At 49.4% G+C, this 27,982-nt stretch overlaps 2 protein-coding genes across 17 annotated transcripts in view; one reads left to right on the top strand and one right to left on the bottom strand.

Moving 5' to 3' along the window:
• The window catches only part of LOC111837102 (signal peptide, CUB domain, EGF-like 3), a 55,292-nt gene extending 49,326 nt beyond the window's left edge, over window positions 1–5,966 (top strand). For all 4 annotated transcript variants that reach the window (XM_023798916.2, XM_023798917.2, XM_023798918.2 and 1 more), the window contains 10 exons: window positions 745–861; window positions 961–1,122; window positions 1,452–1,655; window positions 1,761–1,922; window positions 2,016–2,183; window positions 2,305–2,466; window positions 2,551–2,748; window positions 3,498–3,650; window positions 3,867–3,946; window positions 4,061–5,966. In XM_023798916.2, coding sequence (XP_023654684.2) covers window positions 745–861; window positions 961–1,122; window positions 1,452–1,655; window positions 1,761–1,922; window positions 2,016–2,183; window positions 2,305–2,466; window positions 2,551–2,748; window positions 3,498–3,650; window positions 3,867–3,946; window positions 4,061–4,213 — 1,559 coding nt within the window. In that variant the 3' untranslated portion in view covers window positions 4,214–5,966. The remainder of the gene's footprint in view (window positions 1–744; window positions 862–960; window positions 1,123–1,451; window positions 1,656–1,760; window positions 1,923–2,015; window positions 2,184–2,304; window positions 2,467–2,550; window positions 2,749–3,497; window positions 3,651–3,866; window positions 3,947–4,060) is intronic.
• A 2,722-nt stretch (window positions 5,967–8,688) lies between these two features.
• LOC111837073 (ankyrin repeat and SAM domain-containing protein 1A-like) overlaps window positions 8,689–27,982 on the bottom strand; it is a 45,507-nt gene continuing 26,213 nt past the window's right edge. For 2 of the 13 annotated variants that reach the window (XM_072701920.1, XM_072701910.1), the window contains 14 exons: window positions 27,228–27,281; window positions 25,949–26,018; window positions 23,461–23,579; window positions 21,770–21,868; window positions 21,462–21,608; window positions 21,235–21,342; window positions 19,624–19,791; window positions 19,405–19,542; window positions 19,180–19,251; window positions 18,798–18,884; window positions 17,931–18,068; window positions 17,332–17,529; window positions 15,708–15,802; window positions 8,689–15,174 (listed from right to left, as the gene is read on the bottom strand). In XM_072701920.1, coding sequence (XP_072558021.1) covers window positions 15,168–15,174; window positions 15,708–15,802; window positions 17,332–17,529; window positions 17,931–18,068; window positions 18,798–18,884; window positions 19,180–19,251; window positions 19,405–19,542; window positions 19,624–19,791; window positions 21,235–21,342; window positions 21,462–21,608; window positions 21,770–21,868; window positions 23,461–23,579; window positions 25,949–26,018; window positions 27,228–27,281 — 1,500 coding nt within the window. In that variant the 3' untranslated portion in view covers window positions 8,689–15,167. The other 11 variants (XR_011983460.1, XM_072701911.1, XM_072701912.1 and 8 more) reach the window with 11 other exon arrangements.

Below are 27,982 nucleotides of genomic sequence, written 5' to 3' on the forward strand. Positions count from 1 at the left end.
GCCACGGCCACATGTTCACCGCGACGATGTCGGCCCATTCTTGGTGCCCGCTGGGTCACCACATTTGTGTCAGTCACAGATTTCACTCCTCGAGGTTCATACTTATCATGTAATGAAGGTGTATTTCATGACTGGCTCTTGGGGGTGAGCGGGGAGGTCTGCACCCCAGAGGGCGATGTGACAGCGCATCAGCTGCCAGCTGGGTAGACTCACCAGAATGGTCTTCAAATAACTGAACCTGTAGGAAATATTATTACTGGTCTTTATCAGAGGTGGAGAGTTTTTCCTCCTCTGGTCTTTATGGTGTCTGAGTTTTCTGTAAGTATGCAGCTAGGACAGGACGTCTATGCGAAACAGCCAATGCAGTGTCACCCAATAAGCACACATGGTCTGAGCTGTCCAATCAGATTTTATTTGGCCAGACATCAAAGTACACAGGAGTGCTTTAATTTTGCATATGCTGTCTTGCTTTCCTATGAGGCAAACTTACAGAGGTGAGAGTGAAGCTTGGGGTCTGAGGCAGCCACTTATCCAGGGTCCCTCGGGCAGCTTTCAAGGCCGAGGTTCTTACTTAAGAGTCCAAAATGATATGATCAACCCATTTGAAGCAGTGACTTTCCAATCAGTCTCAACCCTCATTGTCACACCCCACCCCAACACACACATCACACGTCTGTCTGTAATGACTCTGACCTATCGAGTCAGAGTCCGTATCAATGCCTGCATCGCTGGGCCTGTCTACAGAGACTCTGCCACCCCCGGTGAAGCAGACTGCCTCCTTCAGGATCAAAGATGCAAAGTGCCACCTGCACCCCAAACTGAGAGGTCGAGCGGATGAGGGGGGGCGCACGCTGGGTCCAGGTGAGCTTCTCCTGAGGTGTCGCCAGTACCCCCACCAAATCACTGCATGTTAATGGGTATGATCTGCCCCCTCATCGATGCCGCACTGTGCCTCCGCAGGGAGCGGGCAGCCCTGCAATAACTGCCTGGTCACCTTTGTCAACCTCAAGTGTGACTCCTCCAAGAAAGCCAAGGGCCGGCGCGCCCGTAACCCCAGTGGCAAGGAGGTGACCCGCATCACGCTGGAGCTGGAGGCTGAGGTCAAGCCAGGAGACAGCACAGGTAAGCCGGGTTATATGACTGCCCCGCATGGGAGCCCTGCCATCTCCATCTATAGGGGCGGCAGGGGGAGCAACTTGAGGCCTCACAAACAGGTCTGTGACATCATGGAGGCATGACATCATAGATCAGACAAGTGACATCACAGCTGGTCATGCCACATTTTCTGATATTCACACGCCTGCAGGCATCCTGCAGACTAACATCCACACACACAAACACTCAGTTCATATTAAAATATTTCCTAAAATAGCAATATAGGTAAAGTAGGACCCACTTTGAGTCATGATTCAGGGATGTGCAACCCATCCCCCCCCCCCCTCCCGCTCCAGGTAGCTGCAACTTGAGCTGCCTGAGGCAGCGCATGGAGAAGCAGGTTAAGACCTACATCAAGGCCCTCAAGAAGTCCATCAACCAGGAACGCTTCCTGCTACGCATGGCGGGCCTGGAGTACGAGGTGGCCCAGAAGCTGCCGCAGCCGCCTGAGCGCCAAGAGAACTGTGGCCCGGGTCGTGAGAAGGACAACGGGCGCTGTGGTAAGGAGATGATTGGACTGGACAGGGGCAGGGCCACCTGCTGGGTGGGAGGGGCATGTGGCCTGCTGGCCGGCGTTCACTGGTATCCCTGCCTCTTGCCCTCAGTTAGATGCCCCGCCGGGTCGTACTACCACGGCGAGCAGGAGCGCTGTGTCCTCTGTCCACCAGGCACCTTCCAGGAGAGGGAAGGCCAGCTGGCCTGTGACCTGTGCCCAGGCAGCGACGGACACGGCCTGGCCGGGGCCCGCAACATCACCTCCTGTGCAGGTGAGTCCACTGCTGGCCGTACAAAGAGTAGCAGACTTGGTTTTATCTCATTGCCCACTTGAGCAACCTGGTGCACTGGTCCACTGATCCCAGGTCAGTGCCCGATGGGGTCCTACTCCAGCAACGGCTTCAAACCCTGTCAGCCATGTCCGCAGGGTACCTATCAACCGGACCCGGGCCGGACCCTCTGCTTCCCGTGCGGGGGCGGCCTGAGCACCAAACGGGAGGGTGCCAGCTCATTCCACGACTGTGAGGCCAGGGGTAAGTGCGTCCCTGTCAGGGCAAGCGCATCAGCTCACGCCAGAGCACTCTATCGGCACTCAGATGCAGCTCGTATTCACTTACCATGCTTCTGTGTGTGTGCGTGTGCGTGTGTTTGCAGTTCAGTGCTCCCCCGGTCACTATTACAATACGACGGTCCACCGCTGCATCCGCTGCCCTCTGGGCACCTACCAGACTGAATTTCGCCAGAACTACTGCATCTCCTGCCCTGGGAACACCACCACGGACTTTGATGGCGCCACCTCAGTCTCCCAGTGCAAGAGTGAGTCCTCAGAGCCCGCCAGCCTCCTGCCAATTAGACACGCGCACCCGCTCGGGGCCTAATCAACGCCATGCTGTGCTGCAGACCGCGAGTGTGGGGGCGAGATGGGCGAGTACACTGGCTACATTGAGTCGCCTAACTACCCGGGCAACTACCCTGCCAATGTGGAGTGCACCTGGAACATCAACCCCCCGCCGAAACGCAAGATCCTCATCGTGGTGCCCGAGATCTTCCTGCCGTCCGAGGATGAGTGCGGAGATGTGCTGGTGATGAGGAAGAACTGTGAGTCCGTGTGGCTTTTAAGTCCAAAAAGTTGGCTTCACACTGCATCAAGCCGCGCACAGAAGTACACGATTGTTTGGGTTGTTCCCAGAAACTGCACCCAAGTGCATTTAGCTCAATCCCTTAATCCTGCTCTTCTGTTCCTCTCACATCATCCAAAGTCAGGCTTCAATGCCATGATTCTCAGCCACTGAGGACCTGCCAATACTTGCTGCAGTTGCTTCTTAATTAAGGAAGTTTAATTGCATGACTCTGAACACTGTAAGGCTCTCAGGGGGCAGGGTCTTTTCAGGAGAATATCTTAGCTGTGGCAGGTTCACTGCTTCATCTGTGCACCTCGAGACCCCATTAATCTGCCCCCCATTAATCTGCCTTTACGTAATTAGAATTATTTCCATTAGGGGTCATTGGATGATCGAGGAATCTGATGATAATTGGAATGGGGTTTAATTGACTTTGATATTGTGTCATTATATCAGGAATTAGCTTTCCATCCATCATCCCTCCATCAGTCTATCCTCAAATCACTTATACAGTACAAGGTTGGGCTGAACTGGATCACATTTTGATTTTCAAGATCACTTCATTCAGTATAAATCAAGTTGTGGTCGTACTTCAATGGAAAGCTTAACTGTCAGGACCTGCTTGGAGAGGCACTGGTTTAACTTGAAGGTTAGGATCATACGCAAACCTTTACAAGGTGGCTGAGCTCCTCCGGCTGGTCTCAGCAGCTTCCCTGTCCTCCAAAGGGTCAGCCACCTCCATCACAACCTACGAGACGTGCCAGACGTATGAGAGGCCCATCGCCTTCACTGCTCGCTCACGCCGCCTCTGGATAAACTTCAAGTCAAATGAGGCCAACAGTGCCCGTGGCTTCCAGATCCCGTACGTCACCTATGACGGTACGTCTACCCGTCCTCCATGTGTCCGACTGACGCCAAGACTTGCCCTAGATGCAATGATGGTCAAATTATTAGAGCGGTCCTCTACATGCTTCCTGCTTCCCTAGAAGTACTTGTCCTCTCTGTGGTACTTGGGGAGAGGGGGACAGGGCCCCATGTGGGCTTCAACTGGCACTGCCCAGATGAGTCTGTTGACATTTGGATTTGGCTTTGCAGAGGACTATGAGCAGCTGGTGGAGGACATTGTGCGGGATGGACGACTTTATGCCTCAGAAAACCACCAGGAGATCCTCAAGGTAAGGGATTCTCTGGGTAAGAACGTGCGTGCATAACCCATGTGACCTGCCTCAGTGATGAGTGGCTGATAGGCTGTCACTAATGATATGCATCTACGACTCCTCCCCCATCAGGACAAGAAGCTGATAAAGACACTGTTCGACGTGCTGGCTCACCCCCACAACTACTTCAAGTACACTACCCGGGAGTCCAACGAGATGCTGCCCCGCTCCTTCATCCGGCTCATTAGCAGCAAGGTCTCCGCCTTCCTGCGGCCATATAAGTAGTCAATAACTCCGCCCCTTCGGTTCCAGGCCCCGCCCACAACAACGAAGGCTCCTGACACCTAGAACACAAAGGAACCTTATTTCCCGAATGGCTTTGAATACACACTTCACTATGCAGACTTCCCACCATCGCCAGCCCAACAGTGTGGCCCTCGCATTGTGAAAAACCTCGCCCTGAACGCTTTGGACTGTATGCGACCCACCGGGAACCGGGGAATGAAAACAGAACACCCAGCACCACCAGAGGAGGTGATGATGATAACGAGTGTGGATCCAAGCAGAGCGAGTGCATTTAACAAGAGCTCTCTTGTTCTATGACAGATGGGCGCCATCTAGTGTCCAGGCCCAGTTCTCCCCATGGATCTAATCGCCGCCTGAAAACGGGGTCCTTTGTTCCATCTCGCATTTTTCACAGCATTCAAACCCTTACTATATCTAAGCTCTTGGAGCAGTTTACTATTAAGATCTTGCTGTTAAAACAGTTAAATTTCCTACCTGTTCTTTGTTCTGATTGTATTATTGTCCATTGCTTACTTTTAGATCAATAATTTTATATTCCAAGTTTAACTTATCAAAGTGCTAACCTCTTTGTGAATAAAAAGTCTGGGGAAAAGGAATTAGGGAGAGAGAGGGAAAGGAGGAGAGGTGGTGGGCCATAGCGGCAGCACACCACCAGGGGGAGCCTGACAAATGTCTCTTTGGGACACACGTTCGCTGCTGACTTAAAAAGGTCACTTTAAAATAAGTAATTAAATAAAAATAAAAAAAAACCGCCTCCCGGCCGCCAACCTCGTCTGTTACAGCACCCCCCCCCAATACGAAGCTACATCATTCGGTTAAGAGCAAAAGAGCTGCTGGAAAGACTGTGCTCCTGCGAGGGGGAGGGTCCACTGCAGTGACTCTCACACTCCCCCTGCAGGACACATCGGAGATGGAGATTGACACCTGGGTCTAAGGATTTCTGTCCCTAAAACATCCAAGGGTCGATCTGACCCTACCTCCGGCCCCCAACAATTAAACCATTAAAATGAGCTCTTCCAAAGACTTCCCCGGTGGTAGGACACATTCTTGTGGTATGCACTAGATTTAGACGTCCCATCTTCATCGTTTAAGTGCAATGAATTTAGGCTCTAGTTCTTGTCTGTGCAAACACGCCAAGAACGATATTTAAACTTGCCAAAACTGTACAATTTATTTAAAGTTCGAATAGGATATATTCTTAGGCTACTTTGAAATGTAGCGACTGGCTTATGGTTTGTGTTAAGGTGTTACACTATACTGAAAATTCAATATTAAACCTATTGTAAATGCAATTTCATACATAAGAACAAACTCCCAGCCTCATCATTAACAAACAAGTACGTGCTTTAATGAGAGCGCGCGTGCACGTACGCACGCATGCGCAGGTCAGCGCAGGTGCTGCTTGGGTGGAGATCCCTGCACTGAAAAGCTGTGGATGTTCATGATGCCCCCCGTCAGAGGCGCGCACTCAGAGGTCCTTTCCTCATGCGACATGACAGTGTTTTACCTGCTTTGTTTATCTGTGCCGTGCGTCACCCTTACAAACACCCCGCCCCCGATCGCCCTTCCTCACCATTTTTGTTTTAAAATAGCTTTTTTTATAATGAGACTTTGCCATGATGTGTCGTAGAGTCGATAATGATATTTGCACTTGAAAATTGTTATTGCTCATGTAAAGAAATGTCCGGATTTTGTATTGTCTTTTTTAAATGAATGTTATCGGTGTTCTTAACCTCCGGCTGGTATTGGTGTCTTCATTGGCGTTTGGTCCGCAGGCTCCAGCTAACCAACAGTAACCAACCACTAAGCATTTTACTCTACTATAAAAACCAAGCATTGCATGTCATTAGCGTAACTTATAGACATGAACATAATGCAATCTTTTAGGTTTTCGTTAGATTAAAGTATACTGTATTTTATAACAAACACTTACAGATGTTTGTGGGTTTAGTTCTTTCGGTCAAAGTCGGGTGGTAGGCCTAATAAAGTTTACAAGTCGTGTCAGACATATAATCTCTGAGGATCCGTAACGATATATTTTAATCGCTAGAGGGCGATGCTGCTCTTCATTCTGATAGAGGGAGGCAAGCAAAGCCCTTCTCATGACTTAATTTTTAGTCTGCTTGCATCAGGATTCACGTTTATATTTTCTTGTTAAAGGAAAAGATGTAATTAACACAAAATATACAAAAACAAAGCATTTTAAACGTGCAGTCACAGTTAAGCATCAACGCCATTTGTCAGGTTCACTGTGAAGTACCGCAGTATGACAGCAGAGGGCAGCCCGAGGGGGAAATGTAGGCAGATTTCTTCCATTAGCTCCACAAAATGCTTCCTTAAAATGAACTCAGGTTAAATTGAAAGACAAAGATGTTGCTGGAAAAGAGTCACTGTGTGCTGTTTAAGCAGAAAGTCTGAGGTCTTTCGATTTACCATCTTGTGCAGAGAGACTCAAAAAAATACAGTGTGTTTATGCAGGTCTTCTGATCACGCTGCTGTAATCTCCAGCGTTACTGTGTGTTGGCCAGTTTACCTGCATCACTGCGTCCCCACCCAACCAAAGCAGCACCTTTGGCTAGGAGGTGATGCTACGATAATGTAATTCCTTGGTAAGACCCCACCTAGAATATTGTGTTTAGGTTTGGTCACCATACCTTAAGAAGGACATTGCTGCCTTAGAAAAGGTGCAACGGAGGGCTACGAGAATGATTCCTGGTCTTAGAGGAATGTCTTATGAGGAGAGGTTAGCTGAGCTGAATCTGTTCAGCCTCTAGCAAAGGAGATTAAGGAGAGACATGATCCAGGTGTATAAGATTCTAACAGGTCTTGATGCTGTTCAACCAAATAGTTACTTCAATATTAGTTCAAATAAAAGACCCCGTGGCCATAGGTGGAAATTAGCTGGAGAACATTTTAAAATGGATTTGAGAAAACACTTCTTTACACAGCGTTTAGTTAGAGTATGGAATAGTCTTCCTGCTAGTGTAGCAGAAGCTAAAACTCTAGGTTCCTTTAAATCAGAGCTAGATAAGATTTTAACAACTCAGCAATTAGTTGAGTTCTTCCCAAAAGAACTTGATGAATGGCCTCCTCTCGTCTGTAAATTTCTTATGTTCTTATGCAGGTTTTTGCTGCAACTCCCTAATTAGATTACCAATTAGGGGACTGATTGGCTGAAGAGTCCACACACTTGGGTTTGAACAGGCTACTTAAAGGTTATCCCAAAAACCTGCATACACACTGTGATCGCTCACCCCTGGTGTAGCATGACATCCTGCAGAAGCGGTAACTCAATCACGGGGGGGGGGGGGGGGGGGGTTAAGCCTGGAAGCCCACGGAGCAATCTGTCACTGCCAGGGCATGGTTCATAGCATGCCCCCCTCCTCAACCATATGCCAAATGATGACCAGTCTACTGATGGATACAGTTCATCTACACCGCAGTGCACATGCAATAAAATGAGTCACCTTGTACTGGTAATTTGCCAAACAGTTAAACTATTTACTTCTCCATCACACATGAATCAAGGTTGAGCACCCAAGAGTCCACCAGAAAGCAGGCTCCTGATGGCCAACCCTGCCTCAACCCCATCAGAGAGCAGTATAGTGATGGCTGGCTGCTACTGTTCCGGGTGTTAAAGGAACAGTAGCCACCCTCAATACTGCACCTGAGATGCTTTCATTTTGACTGAACCGTTTTCAGCTCAGCCCATCTTTAACATATTTATATAGGTTGTAGATGGCATTTCATCAGAGCTTTCCTCATACTACTCACACAAACAAATGCTGGCCGGTGTGCGAAGGCAGACTGTTCTTCACCTCTCACACAGAATTGGGTGCCATTAGATCGTACAGCCCTGGGATTATGATACAAAACAACCCAATAATAGTGGACCTCAGCCATAACAGGGAACCAAATTACAAGCCATTAGCCGCTGGCTATAGTTAGAATCTGCTGGAAGTGCTCAAGACAGGAACTGATGAAGACCCAATCAAACATGTGCAACCAAGAGGAAACCTCTGTGTGCGATGAATTGAACAGTGGCCTGATTTTCTATGATTGTAAGAAAGAGCAGCAAAGGAAAGCCTCTCATCTTACGGTGTTTACAAGAATAATCATGCAGTGAATCTGTGCTAAACGGCGTGAAATGTTTTCCAAACTGAGCTGAGGACAGAGTTGTCACTGTAACACAAATCTGCACAGAACAGTAAATACTTCAGCCATAACCAAACTAGATAAGTTTACCTTCATCTTAACCATAGCTAGTTTAAGTTATAATTCTACCATGAAAAGCCAGTTATGTTCCTATTCTGTGCATAAATGATTGTCAGATGGGCACGCACACGCACACGCACTTTTCCTATTTAAATACAGAAATATGCTGACATGCCCAAAATACACATTAAAATGCAGAAATCCTATTCCATTAAAAAATTACACAAATACATCAAGAATTTGGTTACTTTTTCATTTATTAGTTGAACAATTATGAAAAATAATTAAAAAACAAAGACGGGAAGCCCAGGATTATTTACAGTCGAGTTTCTGTACCGAGCCGAATCCCGGCGAGATTTTAAAGGTCTTCCAGCGTAAGACAGCTAACCAGGTACCGTGATATGTGCAGCTTGAAGAACACTTCTCTCCCCCATCCAACATACGCGGCAAAAAAATAAACATCACATACATATACATATTTATATTTATAAAAGCAGAATCATTCAAGTATCAAAATACAGACGGCTAGGGATTATTTAACAGTCCACGAAGGCTGTCCTCGGGTCCTCGTGGAGATTATGGATTAGTCTCAAGGTGCTACGTCTCACGATCAGGATGTGCAAATGCTGGAACGGAACCAGGACGTCGCCCCAGGCCCCGATGGGGGGGGGGCACTAAAGCTGCACGGGGCAGCCAGGGACCGCAGAGTTCTGACGGTGTGAGTTTTGGCACCAAGTAGAGATAAAATGTAACCGGGGCATTGGTATGTTGGAGTGGTCTCACCACTGCTCTCCATGGGGGGAGGGGGGGGGGCACAGATTTTCACATCAGTTCACCTGAAGAGCAGCCTGGCCCAGTCCCAGCATGTTTACAGTTAAAACATCACTAAACTACTGCAATGGATTTAAGTTAAATTAAAAGAATTTTACCCTCATTTACAGAATGGAAACAAAAGCCTCACCCTCCGTAGTGTCATAAACAAAGGGGAAAAAAAAAGACTGAAATGTACCGCTTTCCATAGCAGACAACCTGGGGGGGGGGGGGGGGATCCTTGAAGTACAGTAAGGACACTTCCTGAGGTCCTACACCGCAGAACGCTGCCAAGTTCAAGAACCGCCAATATACAAACATTAACACCAGGTCCTGAAGCTCACAGACTGGTCTGGACTGGGGACCTTAGTTTGGGAAGGAGATGTGTATGTCACATGATTTCAGGTCAGAAAACAGAACAGAAAGAGCAGCGAGACCCTGGACACCCAACTTGCTGAGAGATGTTTCAAATGTCCAGAAACGGAGAAAGGTAAACATGATGGTTCGTGTTGACAGAATCAGCCCAAAGTGGTCATGCTCTGAGAAGATGGTATGTGACCCTTGAGCCCCCTCCCCCTCCCCCCACCCACCCAAACAAAAAAACTGACCTAATGACCATGCTGTTAGTAACCACCCTACGATGACGGTTAAGCTCAGCAGATAGAGGGGGCACCACAAAGACAGCTTCGACAAACAGTTAACATGCTAAAATCAGGTCTCCTGAGTCTACTAATGATTCCGGTCTAACAGTGGCCGTCACACAAAAATCTGGGGGGGTAACATGTAAGGGTGGGGTGAATGCAGGGCTGGCCAGAGGACCGGCACACTTGGGACAGCTCCTCCGTGGATGGTCTTCAAGGTGTGTGCAAGCGGGGGCCCAGGGTGGGGCTAGAGAGGGTGTGCAGAGTGAAACTGAGTCACCTCTCACCCTGACCTCTCACTCACAGCTTGGTATCCGCCTGAACACAGGAGTCAGCTACACAGAGGAAGACACATGCCAGGAAGTTAAACGCTACCTCCATTCACTCTGAGGAGGACTTAACAAACATACTAACATACTTCAATACTCTGAATGTACTTTGACCTCTAATCTCTAACACAACCTGTTGTAAAGGTACGTTCTACCCAATACTCTCCAGACAGCAAACATGCACTCTACAACACTGCAAATGCCAGGATTTCCCTGGAGTACTGGAAGAATGGGGAGAAGATTAAGTGAACAAGAAATAGGGTGTGGGGTGGGTGCAGCAGAGCGCAGCTGAAAGGAAGTGTACAGTGCAAACAGCTTTGGTCTGCAACAGCAAACATTTTAGCAGAAGATACTGCATAACAGACAGGCACCTTCAAAATGTATCAAAAGGTCAAAAAATTTAGCATAGGCAGCAGCTGAGTGGGGTAGGACAAGAAAGGGAACCGCAGACATGCAGAGCTTGACGTTCCCTCAGCAGCTGCTAATGAAGGATAAGTGTCGTTTCCAGGACCCTCAGACTCTGCTGGTGGAGAACGAACCCAGCAGAATGTGACCAATGACAACAAGCTTAAGGATGGATTACCGTCTTCAAGACGCACAAGTTACCTTCTACTGTTTTATTTTAATCAAATCACACAGATTTTACTGACACGTCTAATTCTAAATGCATTTCACCAAATACCACATGGTCTAACAGCAGAGTCAGGGGTAACGAACATTAAAGTCTACTCTGTGCCATCAGGAACCCCAATGAACTAATCAGCATTAGTCCACTGTGTACAGCTTCTAGATGACATAACAGGTTACATTAGTTACTTGGTTTAACTAATCTATCCCATAAGCTCCCCTTCCATACTTCCACATTGAGACCCAACTTATGACATCAAGCTTCTTTTGGCTGCTTTCCTAGGGCAGTTGGTCCATGGCTGCAGGCTCAGGGAGTCTTTTGATTGAATTTAACACGGGGGGGGGGGGGGGGGGGGGGTTGTTATTGCTTGTTTAAACAGTCATTGTTTGCCAGGTATATATTTGACATACAATACCATCCGAAAGTCTTGGCACACCTGCTTTTAATGCATGTCTCTTTTTTAGAAATGTTATTTAGCAGAGTAAAATGCCTGGAGGCAATTAAGTAATACACATCAAATATTACAAGGATCAAGAGAAATGTTTGACATCTCAAAATGTTCTCAAATTTTAGACTCTTCAAAATAACCCCCCTTGGCTTCAATGACAGCATTGCAGATTTTTGGCAGTTTTTCAACCAGCTTCCAGATGGAATGATTCTCCAATAGTCCTGATGGAGTTTTGACAAGTTTTGGCCACAAGCTGGCTCCCTTCATCTTATTCCTCAAACCAACTCACTCTAATCCAGCTCTGTAGGGTTTATGTCGGAGAATTGTGGGGGCCAGGTGATCTGTTGCAGCACTCTCTCATTCCTTGTTCACAAGATAATACTTACTACATAACCCTCAATACACCTCAAAGTTATCTTGTGAAAACCAAACGATTTTCAATTAGTGTGTCCAGACTTTTGACTGGTATTGTATGGTCAAATCCTATAGGGCCATCCTCCAAAATGACCAGAAGCTGACATTCGCTTCCTGAGAGCTTGTCAACGTCATGCCGAAAGGAGCTGAAAACATTAAGAATGTCAGTTAAATACACGTTTTTCACCATGGCTCAACAACTTTGTATCTTCATTACCAAATTGCTTTGGTTCCTCATTAGATCCTGTGACTCTGTTGACTTAATTGACTTGCCAATCGAGCCATGATGCGGTTCAGTTCGACCATTCACCAGTCGATCTGTGATCCTGCTAGGTTCCGCCATTCACCAGTCGATCTGTGACCTGCTAGGTTCCTCCATTCACCAGTCGATCTGAGACCCTGTTTGATTTGGCCATTCGGCAATCGATACTGTGGTCCTTTTCGCTTTGGCCATTTGCCAGTCAATATGCAGTCCTGTTCTGTTTAGCTATTTGCCAGAACATCCATAATCCCATTGGTATTGCCATTTTCCAGTATTACCATGACCCTGTTCAGTGCCATTCAATCCGTCTCTGCTGGGTTTTGTCATTTTCCAGTTGAGCTGTGGACCCTGTTGGGTTCCGCCATAATGCCTGTCTATCTGTGACCCAGTATGGTTCCACCATTTGCACTGGCCGTTCAAAAGTTTGGGGTCACTTAGACATTTCCTTGCAAAGTTTTTTTGTCCATTAAAATAACATCAGATTGATCAGAAATACTGTGTAGACATTTTTAATGTTATAAATGACTCATAGCTGGAAACGGCCGTTTTTAATGGAATATCTGCATAGGTGTACAGAGGCCCATTATCAGAAAGAGTTAGTCCTGTGTTCCACTGGAATGTTGAGTTTGCTAATGCAAGTTTATCATTTTAAAAGGTTAATCGATCATTAGAAAACCCTTTGGCAATTATGTTAGCACAGATGAAAATTGTTGTGCTGATTAAAGAAGCAATAAAATTTGCCTTCTTTGGACTTGTTGAGTATTTGAAGCATCGGCAATTGTGGGTTCAATTACAAGCTCAAAATGGACAGAAACAAAAAAAATCTTCTGAAGCTCGTCAGTCTATTCCTGTTCTGAGAAATGAAGACTATTCCATGCGAGAAATTGCCAGGAAACTGAAGATCTCGTACAATGCTGTGTATCACTCCCTTCAGAGAGCAGCGCATATTGGTTCTAACCACAACAGAAAGAGGAGAGGGAGGCTCTGGTGCACAACGGAGTGAGAGGATAAATATATTAGTGTGTAGTTTGAGGAACAGACGCCTCATGGGTCTTCAACTGGCAGCTTCATTAAATAGTAAAAGGCCAATCTCAATGTCAACAGTGAAGAGGCAAATCCGGGATGCTGGCCTTCTAGGTAGAATTGCAAAGAAAAAGCCATATTTCAGAATGGCAAATGAACACAGACAACGGACAGAGGAAGACTGGAAAAAAGTGCTATGTATAGACCAATCTAAGTTTGAGGTGTTCGGATCACAAAGAAGAGCATGTGTTAGATGCAGATCTAATGAAAAGACGCTGGAGGAGTACTTGACATCTATCCAGCATGGTGGAGGTAATGTGATGGTTTGGGGCTGCTTTGGTGATGGTAAAGTGGGAGATTTGTACAGGTTAAAAGGGATCTTGAAGAAAGAAGGCTATCACTCCATTTTCCAACGCCATGCCACACCTGTGATCGGTGTTTAACTGGAGCCAATTTCGTCCTACAACCTGACAATGACCCAAAGACAGCTCCAATCTATGCAAGAACTATTTAGGGAAGAAGCAGGCAGCTGGTGTTCTGTGTATAAAGGAGTGGCCAGCACAGTCACCGGATCTCAACTCTATTGAGCTGGGAGCAGCTTGACCAAATGGTACGTAAGAAGTGCCCATTAAGCCAATCCAACTTGTAGGAGATGCTTCAAGAAGCCCAAGGTGAAATCTCATCAGATTACCTCAACAATTTGACACCAAGAATTCCCAGGGTCTACAAGGCTGTAATGGCTGCAAATGGAGGACTCCTTGACGAAAGCTTGAAGAACCCATTTATTATTTTAAATTTAAAAAATTATTATTTCTAACTTTGTCAATGACTATTTTCTATATCTTTGGCAGTATTTCCTATTCAAACTCATTTAATGTATGTTTTCATAGAAAACAAGGGAATTTCTAAGAGACCCCAAACTTTTTAAAGGTAGTGCATCTGTGACCTTCTTAATTTTTCTCATTGTGACCATGCTGAGTTTGGCGAGTCGATCTATGGCCTGTTGGGTTCCGCCATTTGCCAGCAGATCTGTGATCCTGTTCAGTTTAGTCATTTGTCAGTCAAAATGTGACCCTGATGGGTTTTTCCATTAGTAAGTATTTCTGTGACCCTGTTTAGGGTCCTGAAATTTTCCAATTGATCCATGATCTTGTTCGGTTCCACTATTCACCATTCGATCTGTGACCTTTTTGGGTTCCACCATTCGATCTATGGCCCTGTTGAGTTCTGCCATTTGCCAATAGATCTGTGATCCTGTTTGGTTTAGTCATTAGGCAGTTGAAATGTGACCCTGATGGGTTTTGCCATTAGCAAGTATTTCTGTGACCCTGTTTAGGTTCTGAAATTGGCCAGCAGATCCACGATCCTGTCGGTTCCACCATTGACCAGTCGATCTGTAACCCTTTCGGGTTCCGGCATTTCATCTATGGCCCTTTTGGGTTCCACCATTTGCCAGTAGATCTGTGGCCCTCCTTGATATATCCATTTGGCAGTTGATCTGTGACCTCGTTGGGTTCTGCCATTTGTAAGTAGACCGATGATTCTGTTTGGTCCCGCCATTAGTCAGTCTGTGACCCAATTGGGTTCCACCATTTGCCAGTTTATCTGTGACCCTTTTGGGTTTGGCTATTCACCAGTCAAACCCGTAATCCTGTTGAATATGTCCATTCACCAGTCGGTCCTGTTGAATCTGACCATTCACCAGTTAATCGCGTGATTCTCTTCACTTTGAACGGTCACCCAACAACATACTCACAGTACTTCGGGTCTAACCATGCTACACCATTAATTCACGAGAAACAAATTCACAGTGGTAAATATCGCCTCCCTCAGGCGAATGAGCTACACAGCAGAAGGATGTTTTACCCCTGACTAAGAGCCTCAGATCAGGTGTATGTGTACAGTACAAATCACTTCCCTTTGTTCCTAGGAAAAACTGGGCAGCCCACTGCTTTAATATGCATAGAATGATGGAGGCGAAAGAGGGAAGAATCTGACAGCTTAAAAGCTGCTCCAAGGGGAGACTTAGTCTGAAAAATTATCTATATCTGAGATCTAAAAATTAATCTGAAAAATGGTTTTATTTTGCCGAGTCATGTTTTTTTGTGCCGTTTCTCCCACCTCTCAGCTCAGGTTTGAGTTAAGCGGAGCGCCTCACAGTGGTCAACACCTGGTGCAACAGGAAAAACACCAGAAGAAAAATTAGACAGGATCATTGAAAAGGAGACGAAGGAAAACCAAAGGGGGGCAGCGGGTGAACGAGGGTGCCTCCGCGGGACATGTTTGAAAGCTGCAAGAAATGATGCACACGTCATTTTAAAAATGTGGCAAGTGTGCCCATTGGGGATTTATGCATGAAGTCAGCATGGTGACCATTCACCTGCAGGGAGCAGAGAGCCCCATCATGTCAGTGATTGGCCTTGCAGGCTGGGGGGAGGGGCAGCAGGGGCGAATTAGTGGGGCGCCACCTTCTGTAGCATCAGCGGCAGCAAAGGCGGGGACTGATCAGAGCGAAGCTGAGATGATGGGGGAAAAAGTGGAGGAGCCTCGCTCTGAGAGGAAGGGGCGTGGCCAGAGGCAGGCACACAGATTGGGGGTGGGGCCAGCCCAGAGGGAGTCACAGTGAGAAGGCACGAAGCAGAGAAGAGGGTGGGGTCTAGGGCTGGGGGCAGGGAGCCAGCTCAGAATATGGTGGTCTCATACTTTGTACTGATGCTGTGTTTGGAGTCCTTTGGGTCCACCAGCCACGTGGCACTTCCCTGGGACTGTGTGTCCACCTCCAGCTCAGCAGAATCTGTCTGCAGAGGAGACAGCAGGACACAGATCAGCAGCTGTCACCTGGACATAAGGAGTCGATCCTCACAAAGGTTATCGGATGCAGTCGCACTGGCTTGTTTATTGGGGTGACGGACCCTGAGGGTCACTCATACCCTGGGTGTGCCTTAAAGGCGCAGAACAGCTGAACAACAGGCTTAACCCTCACAGACAGGCCAGATGAGGACAAGATAGGAGCCTTTGCTTAAGTTGAGTACAAGGACTGACCGATATATACCAGGAAGTATCCTTTGCACACATCGAATAACCTGGAAAACTCCAGTAATCGTAAAAGCAGCCTAACACAAATCATGCTAGAGGGACTGTGTCTCCCAGCAAGCTAGGGAACCTGGAGCCAGAGCCTGTGGTTTGGGAAACAGACAGATCTGTACTGACTGGCTGTAGACGATGCAAGCGTGAGCCTCAACAAGAGAAATGGTGGGAGATGACAAATATTAAATGTCTCAGTAGCGTGTACTTAAAGGCAATTTCATCTAAAAGGGAATTTGAAATGACATGTTTCAACAGGATGCCCTGAATTTCTGCAAGCGCATCATGTTAATCCACTGTGATTGATTTGCTGTACCTGTTCCCCCTAGAGAAGCACCGGTCGACCGGTCAGGGACCGGAATCGGACGATTTTCAGCGTGCACGGCTTGGACCAGAGGCCGGCAGGTCAGTGTCATGTATTTCCGATACTGAACTGGTCTGTTTTATGCATGCGCCATGCGTCACACACTAAGTGGCGCAGGCAATAGTCTCACAGCCGTGTGCACGCTCACAGCCGTGTGCACGCTCACAGCCGTGTGCACGCTCACAGCCGTGTGCACGCTCACAGCCACGGGCACGCTCACAGCCACGGGCACGCTCACAGCCACGGGCACGCTCACAGCCACGGGCACGCTCACAGCCACACACTAACATGTCGATAGCGTGGAAGTTCTTCACTGCGAATGAAGACACCACAAAGTTTGCAATTTATAATACAGGTAAAGTCAAAGTAAAGAGTGGGGGAACCACCACGAAAACATGATGAGACATAGGAGGTAAACTTTAAACTGGTTATTAAACATATACTAGAAAATCAATAAAATTGCAAAGCTAGTTAAGGTTATTTTCTGTGACAGAGTAAAACGTTTTAGTGAAACTTTAACCCCCTGCGCTATGATGTCTGTACAGTATGATGGTATGAAAAAGCCTGATCTTAATCTAGCTTAACAGCGATGCAAGAATTGTATGTGCATATCATGCGATGTTGGTATTAATAACCTATTACTATTTGGAAGAGTTAAGCAATGCTAAGCCTTGACTTAACACTGCTGTTTCAGAATCTCTGTATCTCCACATGCTCTCTTCCAGTGAGGCTGAATTTTACAGCAAGTTAAGCCCACCCTACCTCTCTTAGGGACCGTGGTGCTTAGTGGTAGGAGCAGGATTCAGATTTACTGTCACACTAGTGCAGCTTTAAGCAAACTGAAAGAGCCGATGGGTTTATAGGTGTGGGCATGCTTACTCCTCTGCTACGTGCAGGCCAGTGCTCGCTCACCCCAGACTTCCTCATGCTACCTCGAGGTTTGGGTACTGGGCGGCTGGACTTGGTCTCATTGATCTCTGACGCTTGCTGCTGCTTGTTCCTCTGGGCCTGGAGGGCGAGCTGATAGGCCACCTCGAATGCCTGTCCCAGCGTCAGAATGATCTCATAGGTCAGGTTCTTAAAGGAAGGAGGGGAGTAGAAGTAGAGTTAACGCCAGGAAAGAGGAAAGGTCTGAAAAACAGCTGTGAAATCTGTATATCGCAATGTATGCAAATTGCATAAAATCACAAATATGAATTCTATATTTAGAAAGCACACAATCCATCATATGAGATCCCAGAGAAGGTGTGCAGTCAGACAGACTGCCTGACTGCCTCGTCACAGACAGAGACCTGCTCAATGGTCATACTGGTTGAGCTTCACTCATCAAGGAGTGTGCGTGCAGCAACACCCGCAAAGACGTGCAAACCAGCTTCAGAGGTCCACCTCTTCACTACCGCATCTCACCAAGCTCACACGGGCTGGCGGCACTGCCCGCGCTGCGATCGAACCCGAGCGCGTGTCCCCTGAAACCTCACCACGTCCATGGTGCTGAAGACATGGCAGTAGTGGTGGCTGGTCTGCAGGTCCTTGGTGATGTAAGCGAAGGTGCAGAGGTCTTCGGGGTCCTGGGCTGCACAGGAGATGTTTCTGATTTCATGCTCAGCGATGACGTTCTGGGGTACAGAGGGCGGATCAGTCAGTGGCCCTGTTTACACTTGGTTTTGAAATTAGTCTTGGACAATCGGATCGCAAATGGACAATGCTAAATACCAGTGTAAATGACCTCCAAGATGCATTGCGATCCATTTACTCAAACCACTTGCTGAGGTAAAATGGGATGCATTTCACCACACAGGCCAATCTTTTTTTGGTAAACACTAATGTGTCCCTGACAAAGATGTTTCAGTAACTGTGCACGGCGCAGTAATGAAATCTGAACACGTGGTCAGTTGGGTGTGTTGACGAGGCAGGAGAGACGCAGGTGTGAACAGCAGTGTGTCTCAGCTGACTACCTGTGATTCAATCGGCCAAGAGGCACTTAAAACCCCCAGTGTAAACAGGGCTAGTGAGTCGAGTTACTAAGAACCCATCATACACAACCATGAGAAGATTCCATAAAATCCTACATTCGTGAAATCACAAGGCAGGCAGGCCTGCAGTAGGGGGGGACGACCTGGCAAAAATATCACGATTCCCCCCCCCCGACAGGATCATGGTCCATGATCTTATCACAATTGTTTTTCCTGTGGCTTTTTAAGTTCGTTTTGCTAGTTACTGAACAGAACAACCCAAGCATATTAACATCATTAACATTATTACATATTATTAACACTAATTATTATTATTTTAAAAATGGAGCCCTATAAGGTAACAAACCCCTCTGCCCCCCGTGCGTGACATACCTTGTTGGCTGCGTCAATGAACTTGACGCCTTTGTATGTGATGGACAGGATGATGGTGGGGACCTTCCTCATTTGCTCGGTGGACCTCTGAGGGGTAAGAGAAGCATAATCAATTTCACAACCAGACGAACAGTATGGAACAGCAGAGGCTGCTGAAACACCAGCGCAGCATGTTTACATACATTAACTAACAGTAATTAGTCAACTTACACAAATGCAGTAAAGGTCTGCTTCAGGCCTGGGATTCCATATTGGACCAGACCATGGAGCAGATTTCAGCCAGGGGAGTGATGGATATCATAGTTTTACCCAGAACAGGGACAAGGGCCGTTTTCCCCATTGAGCCTCCAGAGGACAGGTAGGGACCGGGCCCATAACATACCCTCATTTTCGCACAGGCGTCCTGGGTAGACTCGGTACCTCGCAGGTTCTTGATGAGCATGGATCCCAGGTACTGTAAGAGAGGCAGCCCATGCAGGTTCAAGGCACAGCTAACCATTCTCCAGCTAATGGCTACCCTCCTGTGGATATGGCTAACTGCTCCCTAGCTAATGATGGCCCTAACATGCAAATGGCTAACCGTGCCCCGGCTAACGGTGGCCCTTACGCTAGCTTCATAGCCACAAGACTCGAAGATGAGCTTCTCCGGTTGATGGTGCCAGTTTTGGACCGGTGTGTACGGTGCTGCGAGGCTGGGGGGTCTCAGGGTCAGGCGGGGCTCCTGCTGCCGGTCCCCAGCTCGGTCCTGCAGGACAAAGATGGTTCTGGGGGCTGTTGTCATTGAAATAGACAAGCCTCAGTCAACAAGACCAAGCAGGAGACTCACGTGGGGGCGGGGCCGCTCGCTGCAGGAATGTTGGGGAGCCTCATAGTCAGGGTCAGGCCCCCTCCTCCTCCCAAAATCCCCCTGGGATAGGAGAGGGTCCATGGAGTGTCCTGTGTAGGAGTCCAGGTGACTGAGCGTAGGGGGTGTCTGTGAGGCCAAGTCCTGACACTGAAGAGCAGAAACAGAACACAGCTTTGACACACCTCCAGAGCACCATGTAGCACATTCGAGAATGTAGTACCGCACAGAGAGGACCCTTGTAGCATATCCGAGAACCCTGGAGCACAACCAAGGACCCCATAGCACAACCTGAGGACCCCGTAGCACTCCTCAAGTCCTTGTAACACACCTGAGGACGTTGTAGCACACTCAACCACCACATGGCACACCGGAGGACCATGCAGCACACTTGAGAATCCTCCAACATAACCCAAAGACCTTGTACGACACTCCCGGACCCTGTGGCATACCCGAGAACCCAATAGCACACTCAAGCACCCCATAGCACACTTGAGGACCCCGTAGCACACTCAAGCACCCTATGGCATACATTAGGACCCTGTACCATACTTGAGCACTCTGTGGTAGGGATGTACACTCAACTTACAATTTGATACGATTCACGATTCTGGGATATGATTTTTTAGCAGAATGAGCTACAGACAAATTTATTGAAAAATATTCCTTTATTTATCGTGCTATTTGTGTACGTTATCAGTCTTTTACAATGTTTGCACGCAGTTTTTTGTCTTGTCTGTGCTCTTCTCGCCGTTTTCGTTTGTGATTACCGGAAAGTTAAAATGTTGCCACACCACCGATTTAAGATCGGGCGGTGCGTCCATTCATCCATTTTCAGAAACCGCTTAATCCCAACTGGGGTCGCGGGGGGGTCACGGCAACAATGGGTGCAGACGGGAACCAACCCCGGGCAGTCACCAACACACTGCAGGGCGCACACACTCACAAGCCAATTCAGACTCACCAATCAACCTATCCTGCACGCTTTTGGATGATGGGAGGAAACTGGAGGCCCCGGCGAAAACGGGGAGAACTCCACACAGAAAGGACCCGGGACTGAAAGCAGGACCTTCTCGCTGTGAGGCAGCAGCGCTAACCACTGCGTCACTGTGCCGCCCGGCTGTGCGTCCTCAGTTTCAAATTCGCTCGCCATCTTGCGTTCGGTCAAAACCAAAAACTGACGTACGACGTCGACGTGAATACGCAGTGACATTGGACGCCGAACTGACGTCATGAAATCAAATGCAATATTACACCAGTTTTTCTGTCAAGTAAAGTACTGTGAAGTACTCCTAAGGTAGCGATTCATTTTCCGCATCAGCCGGTTTAAATTGTCATACATTTGCATCGATTTTTAACCGATTCGCGATTCATCGTTACATGCCTACCCCTGTGGTATACCTGAGAACCCAGTAGCACACTAAAGGACACCCATAACATACCCTTTGTTCCACACTTGACAACCTCATGGTGCAATTTCGAGGGAATAATTTAAACCCCAGACATCCCATGGCTTCTTAACCACTCTGCTACTAGCATTTATGAGAGGCGGGTGTGCGATTATCTCGTGGTAGACAGGCAGTGAACACACACCCTTATCTGCGACAAACGGGGCGGCTTGACGGGGGGTTCTTCATAGCATCGCTCTGCCAGAGAGGCGATAATCCGTTTCCGGTGCCCGAGCAGTGTGATCTTCAGCACCTGGAGGTTGGGAAAGACGTGAGTGTTCACACACCACTAAGGTAGGGGTATGAAAATGGTTTATAAGGGTCAGCAGACCCCTGACGAGCTTTAAGTATGCCCAGGCCGGAGTCTCTTACGTTGACAATCTCCAGTTCCCAAAGATTCCTGACGCAGTCCAGGGAGCGATATCCACTGGTTAAGAAGTTGGGCAGATACTCCTGCAGGCCCAGAGCATCCAGCCAGGAGGAGAGTGAAGTGCTGCCATCAGAACCCAGAGCTTTCACCTGTAGGGGGCGACAGAGGGTCAGAGAGACCAGCAGCAGTCCACAGGAGGCAGAATCAGCAATTGTGAACTTATCAAACTACGATAACCATGGAAGCACGTCTTTGAGGGCACTGCCAGCAGCCCCAGGTTCTGTTTAGGCTTCCGCTACTGCTCCGGTACCTTGGGCAGTGATCGGGCTGCCTGCAGGATCTTCCGTCGATGCCCTGGGTCTGTGACGCCAATCTCTCGGAGATCCTGCTCCTCCATCACATTGCTACCCTGTGGGGCAAATGCACCAAGTGGGAAGATGGAGTTAGGGGTTTGTCTCACACCCATACCTATCTCCGGCCAGCAGAGAGGCAGCCCAAGGTGTGCCCCCCCCAAACACCACACGGGCGCTTCGACGACTCCACGCCACACGTGACACCTCCCCCAGCTCCCAATGAGCCATGTGGTCATTCTCCACCCCCTCAAGCTTTCCACAACAGACAACAGGCAATTTGAGTGATTTTCACCACAGAGAGCAGACCCCCCCCCCCCATACCTCTACCTCCTGGCCAACCCCTCTCTGGGAAAATGTTGCCATTCGCACAGAATATGGGACTGCAGAGGCAGGCAATTTTTGTGAAAAGCTGGGGGGGGGGGGTGTTGGTCTGGAGGGGAAGCAACAAACTGCTTCTGGAAAAAAACGGAGATGGCTGATTACAGGACCCCAGCTGGGAGGGGGGAAAGCGAGAGTAACAGGACAGGCTGTCAGCAATACCCAGAGGACCAAATGAAAGTGGTGGGGGCCAGGGGAAGCTGCCCCCCCCCCCTCTGACACACTGGGGGACCAGCATCCACGAGCAGCACAGACACACAGGGAAAGCAGACGCAGGGCTGACTGCAGTGACAGAAACATGGCGAGACAGGGACCCCAAACAGACCCCTAGGACACTGTGCTGGGAGCTTCTCAAACTTTGGTCAGGCACACTTCGATTTCCCAGTCTGCCTGCGCTGCATATGCGGATCCTGCCGCGCCAGTTCAGCAAGAAAAGGCACAAAGCAAGAAGATGTCCTGTCGATGAACGTGGCACTCGGACTGCCTCAGAAAGTCAGCAGAGAGCTCCAGGGGGAGGAGCCAAACCAAGGGGGTGCTCAGCAAAGAAAGGAATCCATTCGTTACGTGAAACAGCTGAGATCACAGGGCTGAGTCCCTCACTCCACACCAGGGTCATGTAACTCGTGACAGAGGACCCTGTCCACCCAGACCAAGCCACCCCTAAACCGTGTGATTTCCCTAAGCACCCCCCTCCCCAGTCTTGCTGTGCCAGTAGACCACTCCCTCAAAGTTAGTGGGATGGACTGTCATCCTGCCCAGGGCCTGCTTGCTGCACTTTCACATGCGATGGAGTCTCAGCGTGAAGCGGGGGGGGGGAGGGAGGGGGGGGCTTCTAGCAGCAGGACACCATGCACTGATCCTCTGCTGATCCCTTCTACCCTCCCAACACCCCCCCCCCCCCCCCCCGCCACACACATCATCCAGGCCCTCTCCAGAACCACCCTCACAAGTTTGGGGCATCCCTGCATTTCCTTAACTGTTGATCTCTGCACAATAAGTCATATGTGTATATATTTTTACATCTATACAGAACCGAGCACCAACCAACAGTAAAACCAACATCATGACAGACACTATAATCAACACTAGCTATAGTAGAACAGAAGCCATTGTGATGGTAAAACCTGCTTCCCAAAAGTCGGAACACGTTATCACAGAAGGAAAGAGGAGGGAGAGGAGAGAAGGAAGAGAGGGACAGAAGCGGAGGGGGAGAGGACAACAAGAAGACAAAGAACACATTAAGAAAGGAGGTAAGCAAGACAAGACTCACCAAGAAGCGCAGGTCATCAAAGCCATTGAGAAGCAGCTTGCTCTCATACTGCGGCAGGCCGACATGCTCCAGCCAATCTCCCACGGCCTGGTCCAAGGCGTGTGCTCCAACGCCCCCTGCTGGAAGAGGGGGGCGCTTCAGCAGGGAAAAGCCTTTGAACCGGTAGCAGCGGCAGCCTGAGGACGAGATGTGGCACCGCCACATGTCGCACGGTCGCCGACGCCGCACACACAGACACCAGGAGGGTAGAGGAGACAGGGTTCCAGGCCGGGGGGCTAAACGGGCAAGTCGGCAGGAAGGGAACGAGGAGGTTCCAAAGCAGAGGTGGAGGATTCAGAGGGGAAGTAGAGGGGTCCGGGAGCCGTTGTCCGAGCGAGCCGTGAGCGCAGATGAACGATCCAGCATCCCCCAAACGGTACAGGGCACCTCGCCTGGGCCAGCGGCACTGTCCAGCTATCACTGCAGGCTCGTGGTTTTAGCAGGAGTTAAACCCGCAGTCTAAACCCGACATTCGCCGCGTTAACAGCGTTGATTACAGGTCGGACTTCAAGGTCAGGTCGTTTCGAGGAATCTTACCTCCTAACAATAAAACAGACATCTTGATTAGCATCAAACTAATTCACTCACTGCTCAATCTCACAACAGTTCAGAGAGCTAAGATCCAAACGCCCAGGGGGCAGAAGTCAGTCTTTGTCCCACCAAGCAGAACCATCTGTCACCCTGCCCTACAAACTAACCACCGAGATACCCAATGCGTCCTCCTGCGGGGAGCCTCTCTGGGGTAACTGCTACAGGTAGGCCAGCCACGCTCCTTGGCACACTTCAGGATGGAGAGAAATCTGACTTTCAGGAAAGTAGGAGACGTAAATCCCAAATGCTGAGGAAATCCCTCCTCCCGTTCTTCCATGAGATGGATCGGATCTGCGCTGGCGTCACAGGGGCCCCCACGCGGCAGTGACCCGTGACCTCCACCGGCTCCAGGCATGCAGTGAGAAAGAGGACAGACCGGATAGCAACCACCCCCCCCCCCGGCGCACGTCTGAAGCAGCCCAGCTGCCGTACGGCACCCTCTGTCTGCACTGTCCACAGAGCCCACTCACATCCCCGTCACGCAGCTGCTGTCTGCTCTACTTTGTCTGATCATCACAGTGAACGGCAAAAAATCTGCTGAATGCGACCTCCTCCTCCGCTGCCGCCCTCTCTCTCGCAGCCCTCCCTCCTTGCCTTGCTCCCCAACCCCCCACAGGCTCTCTCTCGCTTATTGACTTCCTCTCAGAGGCTCCCGCTGCCTATTGTCTGGGGGAGAAAGACGTGATGGGCTCCCTAAGAAGCCCCCACCCCCAAGGAGAGCGACTGGGCAGCAAGTGGGAGAGGACCAGGGCAGGACCCCGTTGTCCCCTGATGCCGGATCAGCTTACAGTCAAGAAGATGAAAAGCAGGTTCAATCATAACTATGTATTTATAAGCAAACTGCTTGGTTATATAGGGTAGAAGGTAACCTTCACCCAGCAGACGTGATGGGAATCTGGGGAACTGTGAGGCGCAGAGGTGGTAGTGGTGAAGCTTACACTGATGGGTCAACCCAGCTGACATCAGGACACTGAACAGATTCCTCAGGGATTTTTACAGGTAATGGGCAGAAAACTGGGGGGGGGGGGGTTAATAGCTTGGGAACTAAGAGAGACAGGAGAGGCAGACCAATCGGAAGAGAAGAAAGGGGAGGGGAGGGGGAGGCAGACTGTGAGAGGAGACATAAGGAGAGGAGGGGGGAGGCAGACTGCAAGAGGAGACACAAGGAGAGGAGAGGGGGAGGCAGACTGTGAGAGGAGACAAGGAGAGGAGAGGGGGAGGCAGACTGAGAGGAGACAAGGAGAGGAGAGGGGGAGGCAGACTGCAAGAGGAGACACAAGGAGAGGAGAGGAGGACGCAGACTGAGTGGAGACAAGGAAAGAAGAGGGGGAGGCAGACTGCGGGAGGAGACACGAGGAGAGGAGGAGGCAAACTGTGAGAGGAAGCATACGGAGAGGAGGGGGGAGGAAGACAGAGGAGAAGGGAGGAGAAGAGATGGGGAGGCAGACAGAGGAGAAGGGAGGAGAAGAGATGGGGAGGCAGACTGAGAGGAGAAGGGAGGAGAAGAGATGGGGAGGCAGACTGAGAGGAGAAGGGAGGAGAAGAGATGGGGAGGCAGACAGAGGAGAAGGGAGGAGAAGAGATGGGGAGGCAGACAGAGGAGAAGGGAGGAGAAGAGATGGGGAGGCAGACTGAGGAGAAGGGAGGAGAAGAGATGGGGAGGCAGACTGAGAGGAGAAGGGAGGATAAGAGATGCGGAGGCAGACTGAGAGGAGAAGGGAGGAGAAGAGATGGGGAGGCAGACTGAGAGGAGAAGGGAGGAGAAGAGATGGGGAGGCAGACTGAGAGAGGAGATACAAGGGGAGGAGGGGGGAGGCAGACAATTGGATGCACATCTGTAACTGAGGGAGGTCCTTACCTGCAGCAGCCATGTGCTGGTCCTTTGAGAAGTCAAATCCTGCTCCAATCAGGTTCATGATTTTCTCAATCTGTCGGAGTACAGCACAGGGTTAGCTGCCAAGAACATAAACCACCTGCGAGTGAGCACCCTCTCACCCCCCCGGAGTGGTCAGGCGGAACATCCCACTGATAGCAAAGAAGCTCCCATTAACCAGGAAGGGCCACGCTGATGAAAGCTGCTGAAGATCCCGGAAGGGTCCCTATGGAACAGGCGTGAACGCAGACCTGGCAGGCAGCAGGCAGACCTGGCAAGCAGCAGCCACTCCCAGCACCACTCAAGCACCGCACCCCCTCTGTCAGAGCTGAGCTGGGCTGGGCCAAACCGGGCCGCCACGTGTGCGTGTAGCTGAATTCACAGGCATGAGCAGACGCACGCACACGCGCACACACACACAGAAGTAGCGCAGAAGCAGGAAGGACGAGGCCTCACATCCCAGGGGACACTGCCTCTGAAGGGGCATGTCCCCAGTCATGTGATACGGCTGCGAGGGGACCGAGACTGAACTCCTCCTGTGCAGCCCCGTCTTGTGCTGTGAATGCGACCACTGCAACACCTGTGCTGTACTTCACAACTCAGCAGCATCGCATGGGATACCGGCTGTAATACATGAGTGATGCTCCTGTGGGGCTTCAGACCTGGGGGAGGGGGTAAGTGCCCCGCTGCGAGGACCCAGGAAGCCCCAAGGGGGCGCTCTGCACTCCTCTCCCCCTTATAACCAGTCCAGCCCCATTTATTGAGGCAGCACTTCATAGTATTTTTTAAATCATGGCAGGAAAAAGGTGCACAGAACAGAAGAGTTAAACACGCATCTTAAGCGTTTAACGCCACAGCAGGAATAACCAGCGGACACACTGGGGCAGAAGGGACCTTCTGAGATATGATATTTCAGAGTGACCGCACAGGGGAGGCCCTCAGTCACCAAATTCATGGATGACCACTCTCCTCTGCCGGTGGCACATTCACACCATCTGTCAGAGGAGCAAGAGGAGGAGGAGGAGGAGGAGGAAGAGAGACTGTTGTCTAGCAGCATGAAACGGGAGGCCTTCCACAATCACCTGAGGGCTCGGCTCAAAGATAAAGGGCCTCTGTTGGGGCCTGATTAACTCACGCACAAGCAACGCACACCCACGTTCACCAAGACGCACACCTCTCTGCTTCCCAGGCAACTTGTACCCAACCTCAGCCCCTTATCCCAGACAGTAAAGCCAAACTGGATAAAAGGAGGCCGGAGTCTTACACTTTGGAATGACTTAGAGTTCCGAGGTTGTGCGGCCAGAGACTGCCGTGTCTGCTGGGAAAGAATGAGTCACGCTTTAAAGAGCTGTTATAAAATCCACATCGACCATCATTCATCTGTGAAGCCCTCCATTAACCAAGAGTTATCAGACAGGCCAGTTTCAGAATGACAGACCTTTACCGGAAGCCCTACTTTCTGATGTAGGCTCGCTGAGGATGAGATCTGACGCTTATCACACAAGAGCAGGCTTTAATCCAGTAATTGGGACCAGACATGCCGGAAGCCTGGTCTATATGAGACAACTTCTCTCACACACACTCTTTTCCACAGACATGTTAGACAGGTCATGTCAGTTCCACTTTCAAAGATAACTCCTCATTCCAAAGACCGCATTTTCTGGCACATGTGCTCTTGAAAGCATGTTCTGAGACCATGCGACACCCCATAACAGCAGTTTCAACGCAGAGCCCACATTTCCATGGAAACAAGACAGCGTTTACGTGACGGGAAGGGGCACAGGCGGACACGGACCAAGACATCAAAAAGAGGCTGATGACCCACGCTGATGACGAGCCCCGCTGTGATGACCCACCATGTCAAACACGAGTATTGCGTGTTTCTCGACAACAGCACGCACACACCGCGTCCTAACAGCCATTCATGTGCCAGTCGGGACACATATTAAATATGCATGCAGACTGGCTGCCCATGAGATCAGGGATCGTGAAAGAACTAAAACCAGAGGAGCACATCTA

Source organism: Paramormyrops kingsleyae, chromosome 18, assembly GCF_048594095.1.
Source record: "Paramormyrops kingsleyae isolate MSU_618 chromosome 18, PKINGS_0.4, whole genome shotgun sequence".
NCBI classification, from domain to species: Eukaryota; Metazoa; Chordata; class Actinopteri; order Osteoglossiformes; family Mormyridae; genus Paramormyrops; species Paramormyrops kingsleyae.